Source organism: Octopus bimaculoides, chromosome 14 (assembly GCF_046866305.1).
Source record: "Octopus bimaculoides isolate indiv1 chromosome 14, ASM4686630v1, whole genome shotgun sequence".
NCBI lineage: Eukaryota > Metazoa > Mollusca > Cephalopoda > Octopoda > Octopodidae > Octopus > Octopus bimaculoides.
This window is the reverse complement of record NC_142941.1, coordinates 60,075,454-60,097,953: the sequence shown is the minus strand read 5'-3', so window position 1 is coordinate 60,097,953 and position 22,500 is coordinate 60,075,454. Positions and strand designations below refer to the sequence as shown.

The following is a 22,500-nucleotide window of genomic DNA, read 5'->3' as shown; positions in this document are numbered from 1 at the left end:
ACTGCTTATAAAGCAAGCATCAGATGGCTGTGTCAGTAAAGAACTGGACAACCAGGCATGCAGAATTTAGTGTCTTGCTCTGAGTTACAAGAAACACCTTCAGTTGATTTGAGCCCACAGACCATATATATAAACCACTCAGCCCCTGGCATTTCATTGCTGTAGGTAGGCACCACTGAGAAGTGAACAGTAGAAATCAATTGGTTTTTTTGCTGTCATTCAGTAGTGTGCTCAACGCCTGGCTCTCTGTCAGTTATGATGACTAGTGTTGTTGATACATTCATCCAAACAGCCTGCTCATGAAATTAATGTACAAGTGGCTGAGCACTTTACAAACATGCTTACTCTTAACATAGTTCTCACGGTGGGTCCTTTAAAATACAGGTACAACTCATTTTTGTCAGCTGAGTCGACTGGAGCAATGAGAAATAAAGTGGCTTTCTCAAAGACACAATGTACAGACAATTCCTAACAATTGTGTTTACCTAGTTTCAGTATGGTGTTCACTCATTTTTGTACTGATCCAACTATGAAGTCGTTGCAATTGACACCAGAGCATAAAGGAGACATTGCAAATGAGAGTTGTCAAACATCTAGGCTGACTACGAACTAGTTGAACAACCAGTCTTGATCTCCAGCTTAACATGGAGGATCATGTTAGAACACGGAACACTGCATTATTTGCCATGAGAGAATCTCTTGTAAGGACTCATGATGCATAAAAGCACTCAAAATCATATTGTTGACCGATGAGAATCATCTGCTATCACCACCAGAACTGACAGATCACACGATTTCATCATGCTAGTATATTGTCTGTCAATGATATGATTTTGAATGCTTTTATGTACCACAAGTTCTTATGAGAGATACTCTCAAGGTAGATAATACAGCATTCTAATAATCTAATAAAAAACTCCACATTAAGTTGGAGATCAAGATTACCACTTGGTACTAATACTGCTTCTGTCTCTATTAATCATTAGTTGGGCAATATTCTTAGTTCCTAAGGTGGCAAGCTGGGAGAAACGTTAGCATGCTGGGTGAAATGCTTAGCAGTATTTCATCTATCTTTATGTTATGAGTTCAAATTCTGCCAAGGTCAACTTTGTCTTTCATCCTTTCAGGGTCAATAAATTTAGTACTAGTTGCATACTGGGGTTGATCTAATTGACTGCCCCACAACCCCAAAAATTTCGGGCCTTGTGCCTAGTGTAGAAAAGAATATTCTTAGTTCCTAGTGATGAGGACAATTATGATATTGATGTGTGAGAGGGGGATGTAAAATAATACACTGTTATAGTTTAGTATCCAAGTCAATCCTGATCTAGCAGACCGATGACCAAAAGTATTCCAGTCATGACCATCCTTGTGTTACTTAATGTAACCTTTATTTTCGTAAGACGGTAAGATGTGATATGAAGGAAATGTGGCTGCCATTTTCTAGCAAATCAAGTGACCACATACAGGTTCCCTCATTGACTCACAAGATAATGTTTTATAAATCTAAAGATCAGACATTAGTCAGATTTTTAGATTTATAAGTGGACTGTATTCCATATTTTATTAATTTTGATTACTTTTGATTAATTAAATTTCAGCAACGGTTGACTCCCCAACATTTTTTTTTTTTTCTTTTTCATGACCAGAATTAGATAATGATTGTTCTTAATACTGAAGAAGTAATTTTCATTAAAAAAAAAAGGTATCTTATTACATTAAGTATAATAGTACCCACATGACTGGTTTCTTAAGTCATTACCTCATCATCCCAACTTCCTTTACACACACACACACACACACACACACACAGTGATTGTAATAGTGTTCTGAATACATACATGATTAGTCTTAGTAACTAGTCCAGCATCTTAACTAATCAACTGCATTGAATTTATTTCATCCTTTATTTTATTATAACTTTTAACTATTTCATTAAACCTAATTTCCAGAGTGATTTTTATCACTTGTTAATCACCCTGTTACCACTACATTTGAATTCCTGTTCGTTTTTAACTGTTCTGCATCTCTCATGTGGTCTACAGAAGACAGTATGGCTTGAATTTTTTGCAAACCTTAAAACACTACTTTGTAACACTGCGTGATAGCTGTTACTTCAATAACTACTACTGCTGCCTCTAGTTCGCTTATAAACTGTAACTGAAGTTAACCATTTCACAGCTCATAACCTACTGATGGACACTCCACTACTATTGCTACATATAATAACTTATTTAACTGTGAAACCTGCAGCCAGTGTGTTGACCCTTCCACACTAGGAGTAATGTCATTACTATAACTACACAACTTCTTCTAACTGTAAACCCTGCAACTGATGTATTTGGTTTAACCCTTTCACGACAACAACTGCTGATAACACTGCATAATGACTACTAAGACTATTTTTAATTGTGTTCCCAACTTGTATTATAAAACTACTATATTTGACGACTTATAAGGTGCTTTTTGATTTTTGTTTTTTTTTAATATATTCCAGAAAATTAGCCTGCATCGGGTTTTAGGGTACTGACAGTTGGTGGTGTGAGAAAGGGCCCACCAAGATTAAAGGTGTGTCTTACAAGTTTAGGCACCTTATAAACCATCAAATACAGTAATAGGTGAAACATTAATAAATAGTTTCTAAGGGATAGAGACAAAGTGATTTTCTAGTTTCTTCTGATGTTCATAAGATTTCTATATTTCAGAGATGAGCTGTTGTAGGATGGTAAAAATTGCTTGGACTAACAAATCTCATCATTTGTGTTTTTGTCATCATTAATTGTTAGAAGCAGTGACCAGGATTTTCTTTATTCTCCTGGATTTTCTTGATTTTAGTTATTGGGTTCTGGGAAATTTCAAATTGTTAAAATCTAAAAATACAGTTTTGTTTTTATGTACAAAAAATCAAAAATGAGGACAAAGAAAAATTTTTTTAATTTTAAAAAATTAAAAGTTTAAAATAAAATAAGAATTCAGAATTCATATAAATATTTTATAAACAAGCAAAAAACTGAAATTTAACCTTGAATCAATAAAAAAATATTGCATTGCCAATTTTTATTGAAATAAAACTTTTATTTCTTATATCAATATGAATTTTCAAACTGAAAATTAAAATAAAATGGAAAACAGCTTTAAATAGAAATTTTTATCATAGATTCCATCATTTTCATTCAAAGAGTTTGGTAGCAAATATCTTCTGTCTTTCATGTTTTTAATCAATAGAAATGCTATGTTATGGTTCTATTTGTTACAGAACTTTACGAAAGACACAATGCAAAGTAAAATATCGATTCTCTCTCTTTCTCTTTCTTTCTCTCTTTCTCTTTCTTTCTCTCTTTCTCTTTCTTTCTCTCTTTCTCTCTTTCTCTCTCATTTGATCTGTCTCTCAGTCAATTTATTACCACAAGTGACCATTTACACTACTGATCATCATTGATTTAGTGTAAAAAGGATGAAATAGTATTATACAAAATTATCACCAACTAGAAATTTTAAGAATAAGTAAACAAAATAATGTAATAATAATAATAATAATAATAATAAGTAAACAAAAAAGATTTTGCATCTTTTACCTAATAATTCCTTAATTTCAAATTCAGATTTCTAATCCCACCAAATATTATGAAGAAATAATTATCTTCCAAGTAAAAACTGCAGCCACTAGGGGAAATGACACCTATTTGAAATACATAAAAGATGAGATTAAAAGTCCAATCAATCTTTAAGATCCTAAAAGACTTGCTAATTAACTACAGTGTAACAATTAATTATAGCGTTATAGTGTCCAGTTATTCTAGACATGAAACGGTTAACCATCATCTTATATTAAAACAAAAGCAAAAATTATATTTTTCTTAAATTAAACAAAATTGTTTTGCTATATTTTGATTGGTTAATTCGTTGCTTGGTCAGTTGGCTGGTTGGTTTGTTGGCTTGTTTGTTTGATTTCTTTACTCAGCGGTTTGTGCCGCCAATCTCTTTGCAAACATAGTAGTCCATTGCCTGCAGCCAATTCTTTGTTCCAGTGGGACGACATTTGCTCCGTCGAGGGAAAAGGTCAGCAAGATTGCTGAGCCACAGACTAAACATTGGTCAGAAATTGATTGCAGGTTAGTTTTTGGTTTGATTAATTAATTAATCATTGGTTTAAATCTGTTTAATGATCTTGCTGCTGATGCTGCTCATGAGTAGTTGTTGTTATTGTTTCTGTTGTTGTTGCTGATGTTGTACTAAAAAAAAAAAAAAAAAATTAACAATACTTCCAAATTTGTTCAGCATGGCATGCAACTGTTACTATGATGTGACTGTATTTTCCTAAACAAAATGTCTCTTCCTTCTGCAGTCTTGGACAAAATTCTGTTGTTTTCTCATGTTAAAAGTTGATGAAACACTTTCATGTAGTGATGATGTTAATGGTTATGTTGATGATGATGATGAGGAGGAGGAGGAGGATTTCTAATAAAGATCCGATGCAAAAACTTCAGATAAATGGAGTGGGATCAGGTAGAGAAACAGTTGGCTAAATTGACTAAGGGTCAATTTAGCCAACTGATTGCTACTTGTTTTCCCTTCATGTAAGGAATCTTTTATTATCATTATTGGTGAACCAGCAGAATCACTAGGAGTCAATAAATTAAATACCAGTTAATGTAATCAACTAGTGCCCTCACCTCAAATTTCAGGCATTGTGCCTTTAGTAGGAAGGTTTTATTATTATTTTTTTTATCATCATCATCATCATCACCATCATCAGAAGGATGGAATAATTTATAGAGCACTGAATCAAAAAATGCCCATTCATCTACTTTCTAAGTCTAAATACCACCAAAACAAATTTTGCCTTTCATATTTCCATGGTCAACATGTAAGTACCAGTTAATTACTACGGTTCATTTAATTATATGAGCTCTTCTCCTTTTATTTGTGACTTTATATCTATGTTAGGAATTCTTACTATTACAATTATCAGGTGATTAACGAATTTGCAGACTTGCTAGAGAGGCAAACAAAATGCATTTTGATATTTAGCTATGTTGCTTTACTTTCTGACTTCAAATCTTACTGGAACCATCTTTGCTTTTTATATTCCCTCTGTGTATGTATATATTTAGTTGAGAGTGATGTACTGAGTGACATGTGCAAATAAATTTCATTTGAAACAACTGTAAATGTCCTTCCCAGTTGGAGAAAGACAACAAATAGAGAGCTGTAATTGCATCAACAAAGGCATCGTGTGCATATAAGCACTCTGCAACTATAATTTATTGAATACTATATTTGACAGCATAAAAGACACACAGGTATATTAGACACAACCCAATTTCAACAATACATATTCAGAAAAATGGTTTTTGGGAACATTAAAACATAATATAGGCCAAACTTCACATAGAGGGCTCAGAATGATATTTTTGAGACTATTTTTTGAAAAAAGTACATTTTATATGCTCTTAAATATGGTAATTTCCTGAGTTATGGTCTATTTTAGTGGTTCGCAATTGGGGCCCATATGACCCTTGGAAGTCCATATAAGATTTCTTTGTGGAAATTTATGTGCAAGAAATTGGTTTCATGCTTCTAAACTACACCAAGTATTTTAGCATTTTTTTAACACAATTCTTAATAACAATTATAAAAATATAATAGGACTTTTTAAACAATGAACGGTTATGCAGGTCCACCCAAATAAAATTTGAATCAAAATGATCCATAAGTAAAAAATGGTTGAGAACCACCGGACTATGCAATCTATGATTAAGATATATAACTAGTGTGTATGAATGTGAGTTTGTGTATATATATATATATATATATATATATATATATATATATACACACACACATGCATATACTCACACATGCACAAACATGAAGAAATGAACTTAAATACATAAAATATAGTAAATAATAAAAATAATAGCAATTAAAATGAGATTGTAAAATCATGTCTTTCTTTTCCTCTTTGTTTCAATCACATACACTCACACACACACATACACTTATATATATTGTAAATCTTTTCGATACAAAAGAGAAAAGTTTTACATTTTTTCTCTCTTTTCAAATGATTTCTTAAAATGTTATGAATTTTACCCAATTTTGGTAGAAGGTTGATTGTAATGGAGACAGCATGGCATGTTATTTTGTGATGAAGTAAGCATGCAGGTAACAAATCTCTCATCCTCCTCCTCCTCCTCCTCCTGCATATATATATATATATATATATATATATATATGTCTTCCTATATTATCCCTTTCTCTCTCCTTTTGTTTTCAATCATCAGTCCTTTGATACTGCTTGTTTCAGACAAAAATTTTGCTTGTTCCCTCTCTCTCTCTCTCTCTCTCTCTCTCTCTCTCTTGCTTGGTTTCCACTTCCCTTGGTCTGCATTTCTCTGACATGCAACTTCTACCATTCTCATGGACATGAAAATTACCATCATCATCATCATCACCATTTTCATTATTATTATTATCATTATTATTATTATTATTATTATTATTATTATTATTATTATTATTGGCAGAATTCGAACTTCCGTCAAAATGCCTTCTGGTATTTAGTTACAGTCCTTTGAGCTTTGAGTTCAAATCTCATTGAGATCAACTTTGATCCTTCCAGAGTCAATAGAATAAGTACCAGTTGAGCACTAGGGTTGATATAATTAACTAACCCTACCCCTAAAATTGCTGGCCTTGTGCCAAAATTGAAAGAATTATTATTCTTATTATTATCATTATTGTTCAGTAGTTTTATTTTTATAATGTGCTTTCACTTCACTACCGAGCGCAGCTCTGTGCGCCTTGGGTATGTGCTGTGGTGCTCTTATGTTTACTGTATTGAAAGTGTTTTGCGTAGAATGTGTGCAGTACCCAGTAGTGCAATTTTCTGTATGTTATATATATTTGTAAGTCCTGGTATTTTTGTTATTATTATTATTATTATCATTATTATTATTATTATTATTATTATTATTATTATTATTATTATTAAGCTATTTACCAAATGGTATGATGGACAAATTTCTTACGTGTTACAATGATTTGAATTCAATAGCTAAGTCAGCATACATACTGTCATAGATTTATCTGCTCATTTTCTGCATGACATTATTATCATTCATTCATCAGTCAGTATTTCTATGTCGATCATTAAAATATTGGAATTTTTATTTTTATGTTATGTAAAATTATTGTCAGGTTTGTTGTGGAAAAAAAAAAAAAATTCTCAAAAACCAAGCAAAAATAATAGAATATATGTTGATATTGTTATTGCTGTTGTTGTTGTTGTTTTTCTACTTCTTCTTATTATTGCTACTACTATTGTTCTTTACCTTTTTTTTTCTGCATTTTCTTTCTTCATAAACTCACCTTTAAAATATTTTAAAGTGTGTCCTCTATCTCTATCTGTTAAATCCATAATGTTTCTGTTATCAATGTTATATTTGTGATGCACACATAGTCACAACACACATACATGCATACACATTTTCTCTCTCTATTTCTCTCATGCAAGCATATAGTGGGAACAGTGGTTGAATAAGCCACAGCAATGAGCTGGGGACAGATTAATACAGCATTCAATAATATGATATTTTGGGTGAAAATGCCCCTACTCATAGAATGAGGAGAATGAGAGAAAACCTCTATGCCCATTACAGTTTAAATGATCTGACAATCAGCCATCACACCATTCTCTGATAGCTAGAATTAGTTCTCTCATAACATGAAATCCTCTTTATGGTCATTCAATCTGCTATAAACAGAAACCAAATTTTGCTTGAAATTTCACTCTCCCATCTTCAAAAGACTAAAATGACACTTTGGATGGTGTGATGAATGTGTTGAGTAAAAAAATAAGATGGTCATCATTTTGACCATAGGTGATCTTTTTGGTCAGGGCTAACTAAGAGTTAAACAACAATGGGTTAGTGAAAGAGAGATAGTCTTTGTCAAACTGATTTACCCATACGTATTACATAAAGACAAAAGTCCTCCTTTGATATTTGTTTTTCTTATCTAAACCACACACTGGTCTCTCTCTCTCTCTCTCCCTCTTTCTCTCTTTCCACTCTTGCTTGATAGGGCTAAGGTTAGCAATACTAGAGATGTCATTATGTGTAGAACTGACCAGGTCCACCAGTGCCCTCCATCACTGGTGGTCACATGTCAGTCTCTATTCATCCTTCAAGGAGATCAGATCTAGAGATCTTTCTTAATCACAAACAACCATCTGGTGCAGGGCCTACCACAGAGCCTCCTCCTGCCTGCAGCTGCTGTATCAAATGAAAGTAAGACCCTGGTAGGAGACGGGGGGGGGGGAGACATGTCCACACCACACTGGTCCAATGAATAAAATTCCTTGATGATGCTTAAATTTTTTGACTGCTGACATTTCCTTTTAAAAAATCCAATACCTATTTCCATCACCACAACGAAATAGACTGAAGCAATGTAGAGAAAAATGTCATTCCAAGAAACACATTTGCAACACTTGTAACAGATCTGAAATACGAGATTCTCTGAGCAGGTCGTTCTGGATTACTTTTTGATTCTTTCTTCTGTTGTTCTTTTATCTTTTACTTGTTTCAGTCATGAGATTGTGGCCATGCTGGAGCACTGCCTTGAAGAACTTTTAATCAGATGAACTGACTCCAATACTTATTTTTTTTAAGCCTGTTACTTATTCTGTCAGTCTCTTTTGCCAAACTGCTAAGTTATGGGAACATAAACACACCAACACCAGTTGTCAAGTGGTGGTGGGGACAAACACACACACACACACACACACACACACACATATATGTTATATAAAAAAATAAAAATAGAATAAAATGTGCAAAACAGTAAAAAGAAATCGTTCCCTAATTATCATTACAGCGTTTAAGATGTTGTCCTTTATGCTTTTTCAGATAACGAAGAAGAAGACTCTAAAAGCTCAAAATCAAAATCTTCCATGACAGTCACAGAAGTCAAAATTCCTTCTTATGCCACATCAGCCATCATTGGCACAAACAGATCAAGTTTACAGCGAGTAAGCCTTAAAATATTTCAATATATTTGACCGTTTTAACTGAACTTGATGCCATAAACTGACCCTAACCTAGCTTTTGACCTGACCTTGACTTTACTTGACTTGACATTAAATCTGTGGTATTGAACAGAATATTTGCAGTAGCCCATCTTTTTATACTAAGACAAAATGTACATGATAACACTTCCAATCAGTTAAGACCAGAAGCCATGAAAGTCACTGCCTGGTATTGTGTCAGGGCATTTATTATTATTTTATTATCATTATTATTATTATTATTATTATTATTATTATTATTATTATTATTATTAGATTACATTTTTTATATTTCATTTGATACAGGTTCATTTAAAAAGTATTTAAAAAAACTCTGGCTTCCTTTGTTTCAGTTACAAAATAGCTGTAATGTCCAAATAGATCTCAAACAAGATGGTGACACATCCTCAACAGAAGATCAAACACTATGTATACGAGGAAGTTTAGAAGCAACCCAGCAGATTGAACTCAGAATCCAGCAAATCATTTCTGATATTTCAACAGTCGCTTCAGAAGACATGTATATTCCAAGTTCATCAACTATTTCACTTATTGGTAAGTTTGTCTTTTGAGTCCAAAGACATATGTAAGTTATTTCTTTACTGCCCACAAGGGGCTAAACACAGAGGGGACAAACGGATTAAGTCGATTATATCGACCCCAGTGCGTAACTGGTACTCATTTAATCGACCCCGAAAGGATGAAAGGCAAAGTCGACCTCGGCGGAATTTGAACTCAGAACGTAGCGGCAGACGAAATACCGCTAAGCATTTCACCCGGCGTGCTAACGTTTCTACCAGCTCGCCGCCTTTCAAATACATATGTAAGTGTGTGTCTGCAAATGAATATATATATGTGTATCTATGAATGTATGTACGCATACATATTTATGTAAATACTGTGTGCATGTATGTGTGTCTGTCTGTCTGTCATTCTGTCTGTCTCTTTAATTCTTTCAAATATTACTCTAAAGAAAAACTTGATTTCAGTCAAAGAAACTAAGTTCTACCTTTTGAATTCAGATAACTAAACAGATTATGAGTTTCACATTACATTTTAGAGAAGTCTTGCATATTTTTCACAATTCTACTGACTAAATATCAAATTTTCATAGATGTATGCATGCATATGAATGTATGTATGCATGTATGTATGTAATGATGTATGCATGCATGTGTGTGTGTGTGTGCGTACTGGCAATATTAATTACAATGTTGTATTTAAGTATGGTAAAGTAATGCAGTTATTCTTCGTTGTAATTCTTCAGAGTCTATGTGTCACATGAAGACACTCAATAATCATCACTTACCTTAATTAATTTTTATCTATTCCAGGTAACAATTATCAAACTGTACGATATATTAACCGAGTGAGTGGTGCTAAAGTTCTCATAGACACAACAGAAAATAGAGATCCAAAACACATGCAGCTTGTCTCTATAGAAGGTTCAAGAGAACAAATAGAACATGCTAAGGTAAGTGAAGTCTTCATTATGTGTTGTTTTGTCCCAGGTTGTTTCTGATCCATCAGACATATATATATATATATATATATATATATATATATATCGTCAAACACATTCCAGCTGTAATTGTTTCTGTTATGTAGGGTTCACTTTTAAAACAGTAGTGTGTAATATGAGAGAGGTGGATGCTATTCTTATCAGGCTAAGCAGCCACATACAGAGAAATATAGTGTATCTAGGAATACATTATTCAATGTGACCTTGTTTGTTGTTTTCAGTTTTTTGTTCATTTGTTTTTTGGGATGGAGGTGGTGAAGCGCAAATTGAACCGAGTTGACTCTGATTTAAGCCTCTCTTCAACAAAAGATGTAAAATCAAATATGGATAGAAATGTTTTATCCCAATAAGAAAACAATCCCCAGCTGGCTACAAATACCACCAGTTGTTTGATAGAAATAATGTCATGGTTAGCTATAACTGTGCCCAAAACTGGTGCAGCTCATTCTCTCTCCAATTGTCATGTATTTGATGTTTTGCTGGGTGAAGGATTGAAGGGACAGTCTATCTCTCTCTCTCTCTCTCTCTCTCTCTCTCTCTTTCTCTCTCTCTCTCCCTCCCTCTTTCAATCCATCTCCTATCTCTCCTTTCATTTCAGAAACTAATTAACGACGTAGTCGACAAGAACCTCACATTCCATGAAGAACCTTTGTCACAGTGTAGTAGCAGTGACACTGCAGCGCACCTCATGCATAGAGTGGCTCACACAAAAAGTAAGTAGTCTCTGTTGTTGTAATTAGATTATTCACGTGGTCGTGGGGAACAGAGTCCGACAATAGGAGGTGTAAGGCAAGCAGTCTCTTGAAGCATAGTAACACAACATTATTCAATTTGCATTTCCATTTTTAAATACAGTACCATGCAAAAGTCTTTGGCCACTTTAAACTTTTGTAAATTTCTTCTAATTGCCAACTTATAAGTGACTGTTTCATGTTGTGTTTTTTACAGATGAAACATTGGCCCTGTTGGAGTCATTTCCATACCTAATCATTATATTTTTTAGTAGCGGTTCTGAATGTAGGGAAGATGCATGATGACCACCAAAAATGGCCATGCAAAAGTTTTCAGCGACCTCACATAAACCAATCAAGATACAATGCTTTAAAACAGAAAAATGTCTATAATGAAGATTTATTACATAATGTTCATTTCAAGAAGTGACTGTACATTTTTAATATTTCATGTGGCTTCCCTTAGCTTGAATAATTGCTTCAATGCACCTGGGAAGAGATGCATACAAATCCTTCACCATCTTCACAGGTATGAGATGCCATTCTTTGTGGCTGAGGGTAATGATTGAAATAGGAATATATACTGGTACAGTAGTGGTATACCAGCGGTTCTGTAGTGTTTTAGTAGTTAGTAGTTGGGATGATAATGTGAATAATTGCAATGTAGGACTTGTTCTTTTTGTTTTTTTTAGGACCTAACCTATTATGACTGAACTGACCTACAATCAATAGTAGCCCAATCATGGCCATCCTATCTTTCATTCAAACATAGTATACCTAGGTTCTCCATATAGCAATCCCATCTTAGATATTAAAGTGTAATTTAAGGGAAATTTGGTTGCTATTTTTAGCAGATTGAGCAACTATGTAGCAACTCTCGAGCTCATGTAAATTTGTTGTTATTCTTATTGTTGTCATGTAAACATTTTTATTACTATTAATTTGTCTTTAGCTAACTTTTTGCATCATGTCAGGGTTTGTCTGTCTTCCTGTCCAAATATATGTATGCCAGTATTTTGATCTGTTTGACTAACAGTCTATACATATCTATTTTGTTTGTCCACTGTCTATTAATGTTTGTCCCTCAATATATTCGTATGTGTAATTAACAGTCTGTCTATCTATCTGTCTGTCTTCTACCTTGCTACCTGTAATTTATCTATTTATTTGTTTATTTCTTTCTACCTGTCTGTCTATTCCAGTATCTATCTATCTATTTATTCATTTATCTATCTATTTAGTTGTTATCTATTTGCCTGTCTACCAATTTTTATTTAACCATCTATGTGTCACTTTATCTAATTGTCATCTGTTTGGCTGTATATCTATGTTCTTGTCTATTCATCTACCCAGACATCAAAATTGTGATATTTGTTTGACAACAGATGAAGTATTGAACATACATGCATCCATTGTCTATTCTATTCTGTTTTTCCATATGTTCCTTTGTCATCCCCCGTGTCACATTTTTATAACTATCTATTTGCTTTGCTTATCAAACTATCTATCTATCTGTCTATCAAACTATCTATCTATCTATCTATCTATCTATCTATCTATCTATCTATCTATTTATCTCTCAATTATCTATCTATCTTCTAGATGCAGCTGCTAGAGATTCAGGAGAACATACAGTTCCACTATCCCATTTAACCAAAGATGCTCCAACAGATCTTCTGGAACTGATGGTTGTGTCTGTGACAAGCCCTGGACATTTCTGGGCCCACATTCGTAATGAAAATTTACCAAAATTAGTGAACCTACAGAAAAATATTGATGAATTTTACTCAGATTCAAAGCATTTTCAAGTAAGTTTTTGACAATTTTCATGTACCTTTCCTTTTACTGGTTTAAGTCAAAAGACTGCAGCTATGCTGGGAGACTGCCTTCCAAGAATTAGTTGATTGCATCACACCTGTTATTTAATTTATTAATCAAAGAAGGATAACAGGCAAAGTGTATCTAAGTAGAATTTTAAGTCAGAGGTGAAGAAATATAACCAAAATATTTTTTTGTCAGATGCTCTACCAATTCTGTTATCTACTCAGCATGTGTGTGTGTGTGTACATATTTATTTAGATATTTACATATGTATTTATACGACACATGCATATCTTGTATTTGTGTTTGTGTATGTTGCTTAAGTTTTTTTTTATTCTCAAAAATACACAGACTTCTTAGACTGCATTAAAACAATACCAAAAAGCAATCTGGATGATTAATAATATTTCCTTACTAATAAACTATTAAAACAACACCTACTTCAGGGCATAACTCCAGGATTCTATCATGGTCATGAGAGGTCATGATGATCTTCTATGACCATACAGATCTCACATGACCACATATTGCCAAAAGTCATGTCGGTACTGAGCACCTACTAATATTGAGCTATGAAGACCTTTTTTATTTTTGTCTGAACCCTGTAGAAGCAGGATTCTGATGTTTAAAACTTACCTGTATGTGATGGTAAATAATAATTGTAGGGTTTTATGGGATTTCATAATATTTGTACTTTATCTATTTAACAGACGTACCAATGTCAAGAAGTTGCTGTTGACGATATTGTGGCTGTATGCCTCTCTAACCAGTCACAATGGTACCGGGCTCGTGTCACCGCTGTGCTAAGCAATAGTTACAAAGTCTTCTGTGTTGATTATGGTTACAATGAAGAAGTGCCAAAAGACAATGTATGCCGTTTAAGGTAAGCCTCTCTCTCTCTCTTTCTGTCTTCCTATCTCTCTCTTCCTCTCTGTCAATCAAACTATATCCTTACCTCACTCTCTCTAGCCCTCTCTTTTTCCTCTTTATGTTTATTCACCTATACCACTCTGTGTGTGTGTGTGTGTGTCTCTCTCTCTCTCTCTCTCTCTCTATCTCTCTCTGTCTGTCTCTCTCTCTCTCTCTCTCTCTCTCTCTCTCTCTCTCTCTCTCTCTCTCTCTCTCTTTCTCTCTCTTCATCTACCTGATGTTATCTCTTCTCTCTTCTATCTGGGAGCTGATGAAAACAGGATTGTCAGTACCCCTATTATTATTGAGCAATTGACAGGACTCTTTGAAAACATTACTGCTTTATGACAACAAATTATTTTGCGGATGGAATGAAACACAGTCAAGTGAAATGACTTGAGCTGAAAAGCTGAGTTGACACCAATAACATTTGAATTCAGAACACAGGAGAAATGAGATCATTTTACTGCAAGGCATTTAGTTTGACTCAGTGATTCATATTTTTGCAACAGCACTTTGTGTGTTGTGTTGTGTTGGTAATGATTGTCACTTGATTATAAAATAAGTTCATGGTCCCTAGCTGCAAAATAGGGGCCAAGTGGTTTGTTATTTTGCTGCATTAAGTTCAAGTTTCTCCTGGGATTCTGCATAAAGCAATGAGAAGGTCCTCTAGTGTCACACATACTGCAAACCCTTACATGAAGAGCAGTTCTTCAGTGATGCCAGACAAGCCAAACCCCGCAAAAATCAAGGGTTATAAGGACATTGACATTGATATAAGACAACAAACTTGTTGGCAATAACACAAGACACAGCCAATGAAATAAATGACACCAGCTTGGTTTTAAACTTAGAATACAGAGAAATTAACTTGTATTCACTGAATTGCTTTTAATTCCAGCCTTCTACCATTACTATCAATCCATCGTGTTTGTTGTTTTTTAAATACTGTAAGCAGATATATTTTACTTTATTTCCAGAGAGGATTATCTGAGTCTTCCATACCAAGCCGTTGAGTGTTACCTTGCTAATATAAAACCTAAAGGTAGGTCTGCTTATATTTCATATTATTTATCAGCTCAGAGACGCAGCGAGCTATAAGAATCGTTAGAGCATTGGAGACAATGCTTTTTGGTATTCATTTCAGCTCTTTACATCCTGAGTTCAAATCCTGCTGAGATCAATTTTGCCTTTCATCCATCCCTCCACTGTCTATAAAACAAAGTACCAATACTGGGGTCAAAAGTACTGACTAGACTCCCTCCCCTCAAAGTTCCTAGCTTTGTGTCTAATTCAGAAACCATTTATTAGCCCAGAGGGTAGAAAGGATAGGTAAAGTTACAAAAATGCTGAACAGCTTTCCATCATTGCTTGTTGCATTCTTAGTTCAAATTTCCCCCAAGGTCAAATTTTGACTTTGTGCCTAAGTTATAAATCATCATCATCATCAAAATAACTAGAATGTCAAATACTACTGAAGTCAGCTTTACCTTTCATCCTTTCAGGATTGATAAAATAAGTATCAGTTGAGCACTGGAGTTGATGGTTTTGGTGGTGGTGGTGGTGGTGGTGGTAGTGAGGATGATGATAGTGATGGTGATGATGATGATGGTTGTGGTGGCAGTGGTGACGATGATGATGATGGTGTCAAAGTTTTATAGTTATTGCATGTTTTGTATCATTACATATTTTTTCCTCACTCATTTTGACTTTCCTTTTTTATTTTTTATATTTTCTACAACAACAACAACAACAACAAAAATAATAACATAAAATTTCCGAAACTGAATTAAAAACTCCAAACTCAAGATGATCCCGACTGGACTCGAAGTGCATGTAACGCATTTGAAAATATGGTGTGTATGAACCAATCGAAGATCATATCCGGAGAAATTGTCAGATATCAACCTACCTCCCATGGCTTGGTGCCTTGTCTTCAGCTCATAGACTATGATGGACCCCAGGTAAAATATGAAGAATATTTAACTTTCTTAAAACTAACAAGAAAATATTTTGTTCCATCATTAAGGCTTCAGGGATTGCTTTTCTTTGTTTCTTAATTTCGATTCTTTTTATTGTTTTCTTCTTTTTATTTTCTTTTTATTTTGTTCTATTTTATTTCATTTTGTTCTATTTTGTTTCATTTATTTTTTATTTGTATATTTTTCATTTGAGTTTTGTCAACTCTTTGAAGCTCTCGGATAGTTGGTGGTAACACTAAGAATTCTGTCTTCAGTTAGCTATGTGTAGCAGTAACTATTGCAATATGATGCACGAAGCTGCGTAGAAATTAAATTAAGGGTACACATATCTAAGGAATACTCAACCACTTTGCACACTAATTCAATGTGAGGGTCATCTAGTTGATGGAACAACTAGACAGTCATGCCGAAATCAACAAGAGAGGTTATCATATATATATATATATAGTATTTTACCAATCACTTTCACACATGAGAGTTAGGGGAAAACCCAATCCCAGCACTCATCAAAAGAGCTGATATGATGAGATGATGATGGCACTCTACTGCTCACAATCATGATACACATGCACACATGCACACACACACACACACATACACACACACACACACACACACACACACACACACATACATATATAGATGGATATAGCTACAGATATACACATATAGCTTGTTTGTTACGTTTTCAACTTTGTCACATTCTAGATGGCTTCTAAACTTCATGGTAACCCTTACAGATCTTTTCAAGCCACCAGCCACTCACCAAAATTGTAGATTTAGTTATTGTTTTTTGCATATTTTTGTTGTTATCTTCTGGATGCTTTTTAGAGTTAGTTTTATTTTAGTTTTCCTTTTGTTTTATTTATTTATTTCCATTATTTTCTTTTTTGTTTCTTTTTATATTTTATTTCTTGTTAAATTTTTACTGACCATATTTTTAATGAAATAACACTGTCTAAGTATTTCAATCAATTTTGAAAATAATTGAACATTGTATAAAATAATTAAATCTAATGTTAGTAAACTAGTATTTTGGCCATAATGTAACTGAAGATTTCTGACATAAAGTTATTGTGGAAGAGTTTTTTAAATTTTAATTTATATATGATCACTTTACAAAAAAGGACAGTTTCATAGCATTAAAACCAGATTTAGATTCAAGCAGGTTTGGTATTCAAAATGGTCAAGACTTCTATGAGGAAAGCAAGTTCTTATTCAACCCCAGCAAAAAAGTAAATAGTTTCAAAGTAAAATTTGATTTCTTTTAATAAAATAAAAAGTTATATTAGTAAAGAGTTCTAAATGGTACATATGCTTACACACACACACATACACCTAATCAAAACCTTTCCAAAATATCCAACACAGCCATGAGCAATAAAGCATATGTTGGTATTTTTCTGAGATTTCTTTATCAATTCAATTTTACAGTCAACATCCAAAGAAACTCAATCTTTATAGCTCTGTACATTCTGAACTCAAATCCTGTTGATGACAACTTTACTTTTCATCCTTTTGGGGATCAGATTTAGCAGAATCATTACCACACCAGGCAAAAATGGCATTTCTTTTGGCTTTTTACATACTGAGTTCAAATTCCACTGAGGTCAAAAGTATCAATTGAATACTGGAGTCAATGTAGTTAACTAGCCCCTTACATCAAGATTTCAGGCCTTGTGCTTATAGTAAAAAACTATTATTATTATTATTATTATTATTATTATTATTATTATTATTATTATTATTATTATTATTTCATATATGCACAACAGATTAGATTGTTGGAAAAAATTCCTAACAAGTATCCTAGTTGTCCCTAATGATACTATTTTCTGGAACTGCACTACACTAGGTTTTATGCCTATTTCTTCTATCCATATTATTATTATTATTATTATTATTTTTATTGCAATTCTCATTCTGGGTGACTCCTTCTGGGGCTTGCTCATACCACATCTTTGCTCTTTGTAGGCCTTGATTTCCACAGAGCTCCCAATGGATCATTCTTGCCACATTGTCATTATTATTATTATTATTATTATTATTATTATTATTATCATTATTATCTTGAGTATGCACATACACATGCATGTTCGCATGTCTATAGAAAAGAGAAAGTACGAAGAGAGACATTCCCTGATGAGAATGTAGCATTTCAAATAGCTCCTAACCACTTTATCTGAATAACTTCTCTCTCCCTCATCCTCTCTCTCTCTCTCCCTCTTTCTCCCTCTCTCTCTCTCTCACACACATACACACACACACACACAAATCTTCAACAACACTACACACATGCATAACTCTACACCTCTTTATAAGTATAGACATTGCATAGGTATTTTTAATTTTTAGAACTTATTGAGACAGCCCAATTATCTTATATAATTGATCATGTCCTTTAAATTACATTATAGAGTGCACTCAATACTGGTTTGGTAGAATTTAACTTAAAACAGTCTGTAGTTACAATTTACAATCTTTATGGCAACAGTCTGTTTCTGGAAATTATGCATACTACCTCACTCTCATGAAGAATTTGGAGTTTAAGATTCTGACCTCCCTGACCTCTACTTGGTGACTATGTATACCACACTTAAACTAGCATTTTATTGCCCATTGTTTATATATATATATATATATATATATATATATATATATATATATATATATATATATATATATTATTCAAATCTTATAAAATACTTTAACATTGATATTGGCAAAGTCACAAATTTGGGAAAAGTAAGCATAAACTCCCCCACAGTTTGAACTTGCTTCCCCATTGTTTCAATTGAAAGAATTACATTAAGGACAAATTTTCCACAATTGCATATTCAGTCCACATTAAATATATCATCACTTTAAATTAATTCCTAAGATTTTTATGTGGATGGCATTAGACATTATTAGAGCCAATTTGAGAAGAAATAGAGAAATGGTCCCTCTGGCAGAATTCAAACCAGTAAGGGATAGATACACAGTTTGAATCTTGTCAATGAGCCTGTTGTTCTTTCCTGTCTCAAATTGGTGATTTTAATGTTTAATAATATGATATTGTTGGTCAATTTGTTGCATTATTTGTTGTTGTTAAATGTGTCATAGTTGCTCTTGAATTTGCTACTGAAAGAAAAAGTAGAAAATAATATTTTTTTAAAAATCCAAATGAAACTAGTATATTGTTTGAATTAATATTTTAAAAAAGAAAAGACAAAATTATTTCTTCTTTTTTTATATATTTTTAATGGGTTGGTTCTGTTTATGTTTGAGCGGTCTACCTCGCCAAGTTAAAAGGATGTTGAACAAACAGAGAAAAAAAATCTGCAGAGATCTGAGATACTGCATCAATGGCTAAGAACATATTGCTTTTCAAAAGCTCAATCCACTTAGCTGTAAATAGGTGCCATTAGCAAGTACTGTCACTCTGAGAGTAATTAGTTATCATGAGAAAATAGAAAATTATCTTTGGTATCCTAGCTTAATCATAAATTTATTGCATATTATATATAAAGGTGTGTGTTTGTATGTGTGTGTGTGTGTGTGTGTGTGTGTGTGTGTGTGTGAAAATGAATTCTTTGAAGTACACTCTATTAATCATAAATTAATTGCATGCTATTTATACATACAGATAATCATATATATTAAAAATAATCTAAGCATTCACATGTTACTCGTCTAAATAATATAAAAAGTCACGTACGTGGAGTTTGTTTGTCTTAGCTTCTTATTATATTCTCTCTATCAATATCTCTGTTTAGATTTAATAAATATACTGATGTATAATGTGAACTAGCCTTAGTTTAGTTAATTAATTAGATAGACAGATACGTAGATAGATAGGTAGATAAGTTAGTAGGTTGTAGGTATTATATATAAAGAGACAGGTAGATAGATAGATAGATAGATAGATAGATTGGTAGATATCAAACATATATATACATATACACAAACATATATAACATATATTCATATACATGCATATACACACACACACACACTCACATACACAAACCAGCATATAACATTTATTCATATATATGCATGTATAAATGTGTATGTATTTGTGTGAATACATATTTACTGGAGATGCAGGTTCAAGTCCCACAGCAGCCTTCAACTTTCTCTATTTAAAGGGTTTTGACCCAATATTTACATGTTACTATTTATAGATTTATTTAAGGCAGTGAGCTGACAGAATATTTAGCACAGCAGACATAGCGCTCAGTGGCATTTCATCAGTTTTTACATTCTGAGTTCAAATTCCACCAAGGCCAACTCTGTCTTTGAGCACTGAGGTCAATGTAAGAAACTCACTCCCCTCCTCTTCCAATATTGCTGGCCTTGTGCCAAGGTTTGAAATCATTATTTATAGCTTAGTCTGCTTCAAGTTTCACTGTTCCTAAAAAGAATTATTTCACATTCTCTCGGTTTCTAAATTCTTATTTCTTTATTGCCCACAAGAGGCTAAACATAGAGGGGACAAACAAGGACAGACAAAGGGGTTAAGTCGATTATACCGACCCCAGTGCGTAACTGGTACTTAATTTATCGACCCTGAAAGGATGAAAGGCAAAGTGGACCTCGGCGGAATTTGAACTCAGAACGTAGCGGCAGACGAAATACCGCTAAGCATTTTGCCCGGTGTGCCAACGTTTCTGCCAGCTCGCCGCCTTTCTAAATTCTTATGACATCAACACACACACACACACACATAAACACACACATATCTTCATACATAGAGAGAGAGAGAGAGAGAAGGAGGAGGAAGAAAGAGAGAGAACAATGGATAGTTTGACTGGTTGAGATTCTTTTCATTTCACTATCTACACAAAAGTTGTAACAAAACGTTCTTGCACACATGTGTACACAATTAGATAATTGTGTGCACAGTCAGGTAATATACAGGTGTGTGTAATTAGTTAATAATATATACATGAGTATATAATTAGGTAATGCTCATAAAGGAGAACAGAGATCAAATATGAATGATGTTATGCATTGAATTTAGCAATTAGCTGTTTCATTGTTTAATTTGCAGATCAAAACATAAAACATGGTAATGATATTCATTTCTTGGTGGGATTAATAAACTCTCTCTTTCTCTCCCCTCTCTTTCTCTCCCCTCTCTTTCTCTTTATTTATCTATCTATCTATCTCTCCCTCCTCTCTCTCTCTCTCTCTTCTACTGTTACTACAACAATCTCTGCTCCTCAAAACTAGCTATTTGTATATCCTTGCCACCCACCATCCAAACTTACTTATCCTAACCATTGCTTCTCTTCTTTCTGTCATCCTTACTGCATCTTAGCTTCCAGACTCCACACTAAATTGTTTAATCCTTTGTTCAGTCTTTCCTACACAGAACTACAACCCTTCAGAAATACCCTCCACTGCCCTTTCCTCTCCCCTTAAAAACACAGGCCTGACCTTCTGATGTTCACTTTGGACATTACTCACATCAATGTCATCTATCCTTTTTTTTTTTAATGTATTCTTTAAGCTTGGTCTCAAGGAAGGTGGTTTGCTTATAATCTTTGCAATCTGTGCTTATAATCTTTGCCAGTCACATTCCACTTGAACTATTACAAGTCCTTGATTGCATTACAGGTAAGACATGTACAGAAATGGAATTCTAAAGGGTTGATGTTCTGAGAAGAAAGGACTGAACATAGGGGTTAGCTGGGGGCCTAGAAGATGAAATGAAGGAGTGAGTAGAATATCAGTGATAGGAAGAGGACAAATAAGTGAGACAGATGTGCCTGAGTGAAGGTGGCACAAGCCCAACCTGCTACAAAGAGCAGAGGCCATTGTAATAGCAACAGAACAGATGAAGAAAGGAGATGGCATATTTGTGGACCAGTGATTGGAATGTGTCCGTGAGTGATTTCATGACATTCAGTCAAACAAGTAACCTCACTTTTTAATGTGATATAAGATGACTAAGTGTGTAGTAACGGCTTCTTTCCAGATACAAGAGTGGTACTCCATTGTGATTCTAATCTGAGACTTGTAGTTATTGGGTGAGGTAGGGGCTGAAATATTTTCTGAACCTGGAGAGGAAACCATGCAGTTTTTGAGAGCAAAGTCTAGGAAGTCCATGAACACTAATCTTATCTTTCTCCTATTTCTCTGACTATCTCATAAAAATCTAAAGGTATTTTACTCTGAAGTTACCCAATAAGAAAACAATTACAAAATTTTTTTAAATGATTTAAAATTCAAATCAACAAGAACTTCTGTCGCTAAAACAACCTGGAAGATAGTCTTAACTTGTTTATTTGTTTTATTTTATTATTGTATATAATTTTTTTTTTCTTGTGCATTCCTTTCCTTTGTTTTTTTACTGATTGATATATCTTTTTATCATTCGCTCTCCCCAAATCGTTCCTTCACAGGTGACCTGGTGTAATTTGTGGCTGAGAGCCTACACAAAACGGGCTGCAGCCAAGGTAGGTCCCCACA

General features: G+C 33.7%; 1 protein-coding gene across 13 annotated transcripts in view; it reads left to right on the top strand.

The window, feature by feature from the left end:
* LOC149132790 (uncharacterized) overlaps positions 1-22,500 on the top strand; it is a 168,177-nt gene that overhangs the window by 120,691 nt on the left and 24,986 nt on the right. For 4 of the 13 annotated variants that reach the window (XM_089363109.1, XM_089363108.1, XM_089363119.1 and 1 more), the window contains 10 exons: positions 4,029-4,112; positions 8,916-9,037; positions 9,427-9,628; positions 10,408-10,547; positions 11,194-11,308; positions 12,929-13,134; positions 13,858-14,030; positions 15,037-15,101; positions 15,866-16,020; positions 22,434-22,487. In XM_089363109.1, the coding sequence (XP_089219235.1) occupies positions 4,029-4,112; positions 8,916-9,037; positions 9,427-9,628; positions 10,408-10,547; positions 11,194-11,308; positions 12,929-13,134; positions 13,858-14,030; positions 15,037-15,101; positions 15,866-16,020; positions 22,434-22,487 (1,316 nt within the window). The remainder of the gene's footprint in view (positions 1-4,028; positions 4,113-8,915; positions 9,038-9,426; positions 9,629-10,407; positions 10,548-11,193; positions 11,309-12,928; positions 13,135-13,857; positions 14,031-15,036; positions 15,102-15,865; positions 16,021-22,433; positions 22,488-22,500) is intronic. The other 9 variants (XM_089363113.1, XM_089363120.1, XM_089363111.1 and 6 more) reach the window with 3 other exon arrangements.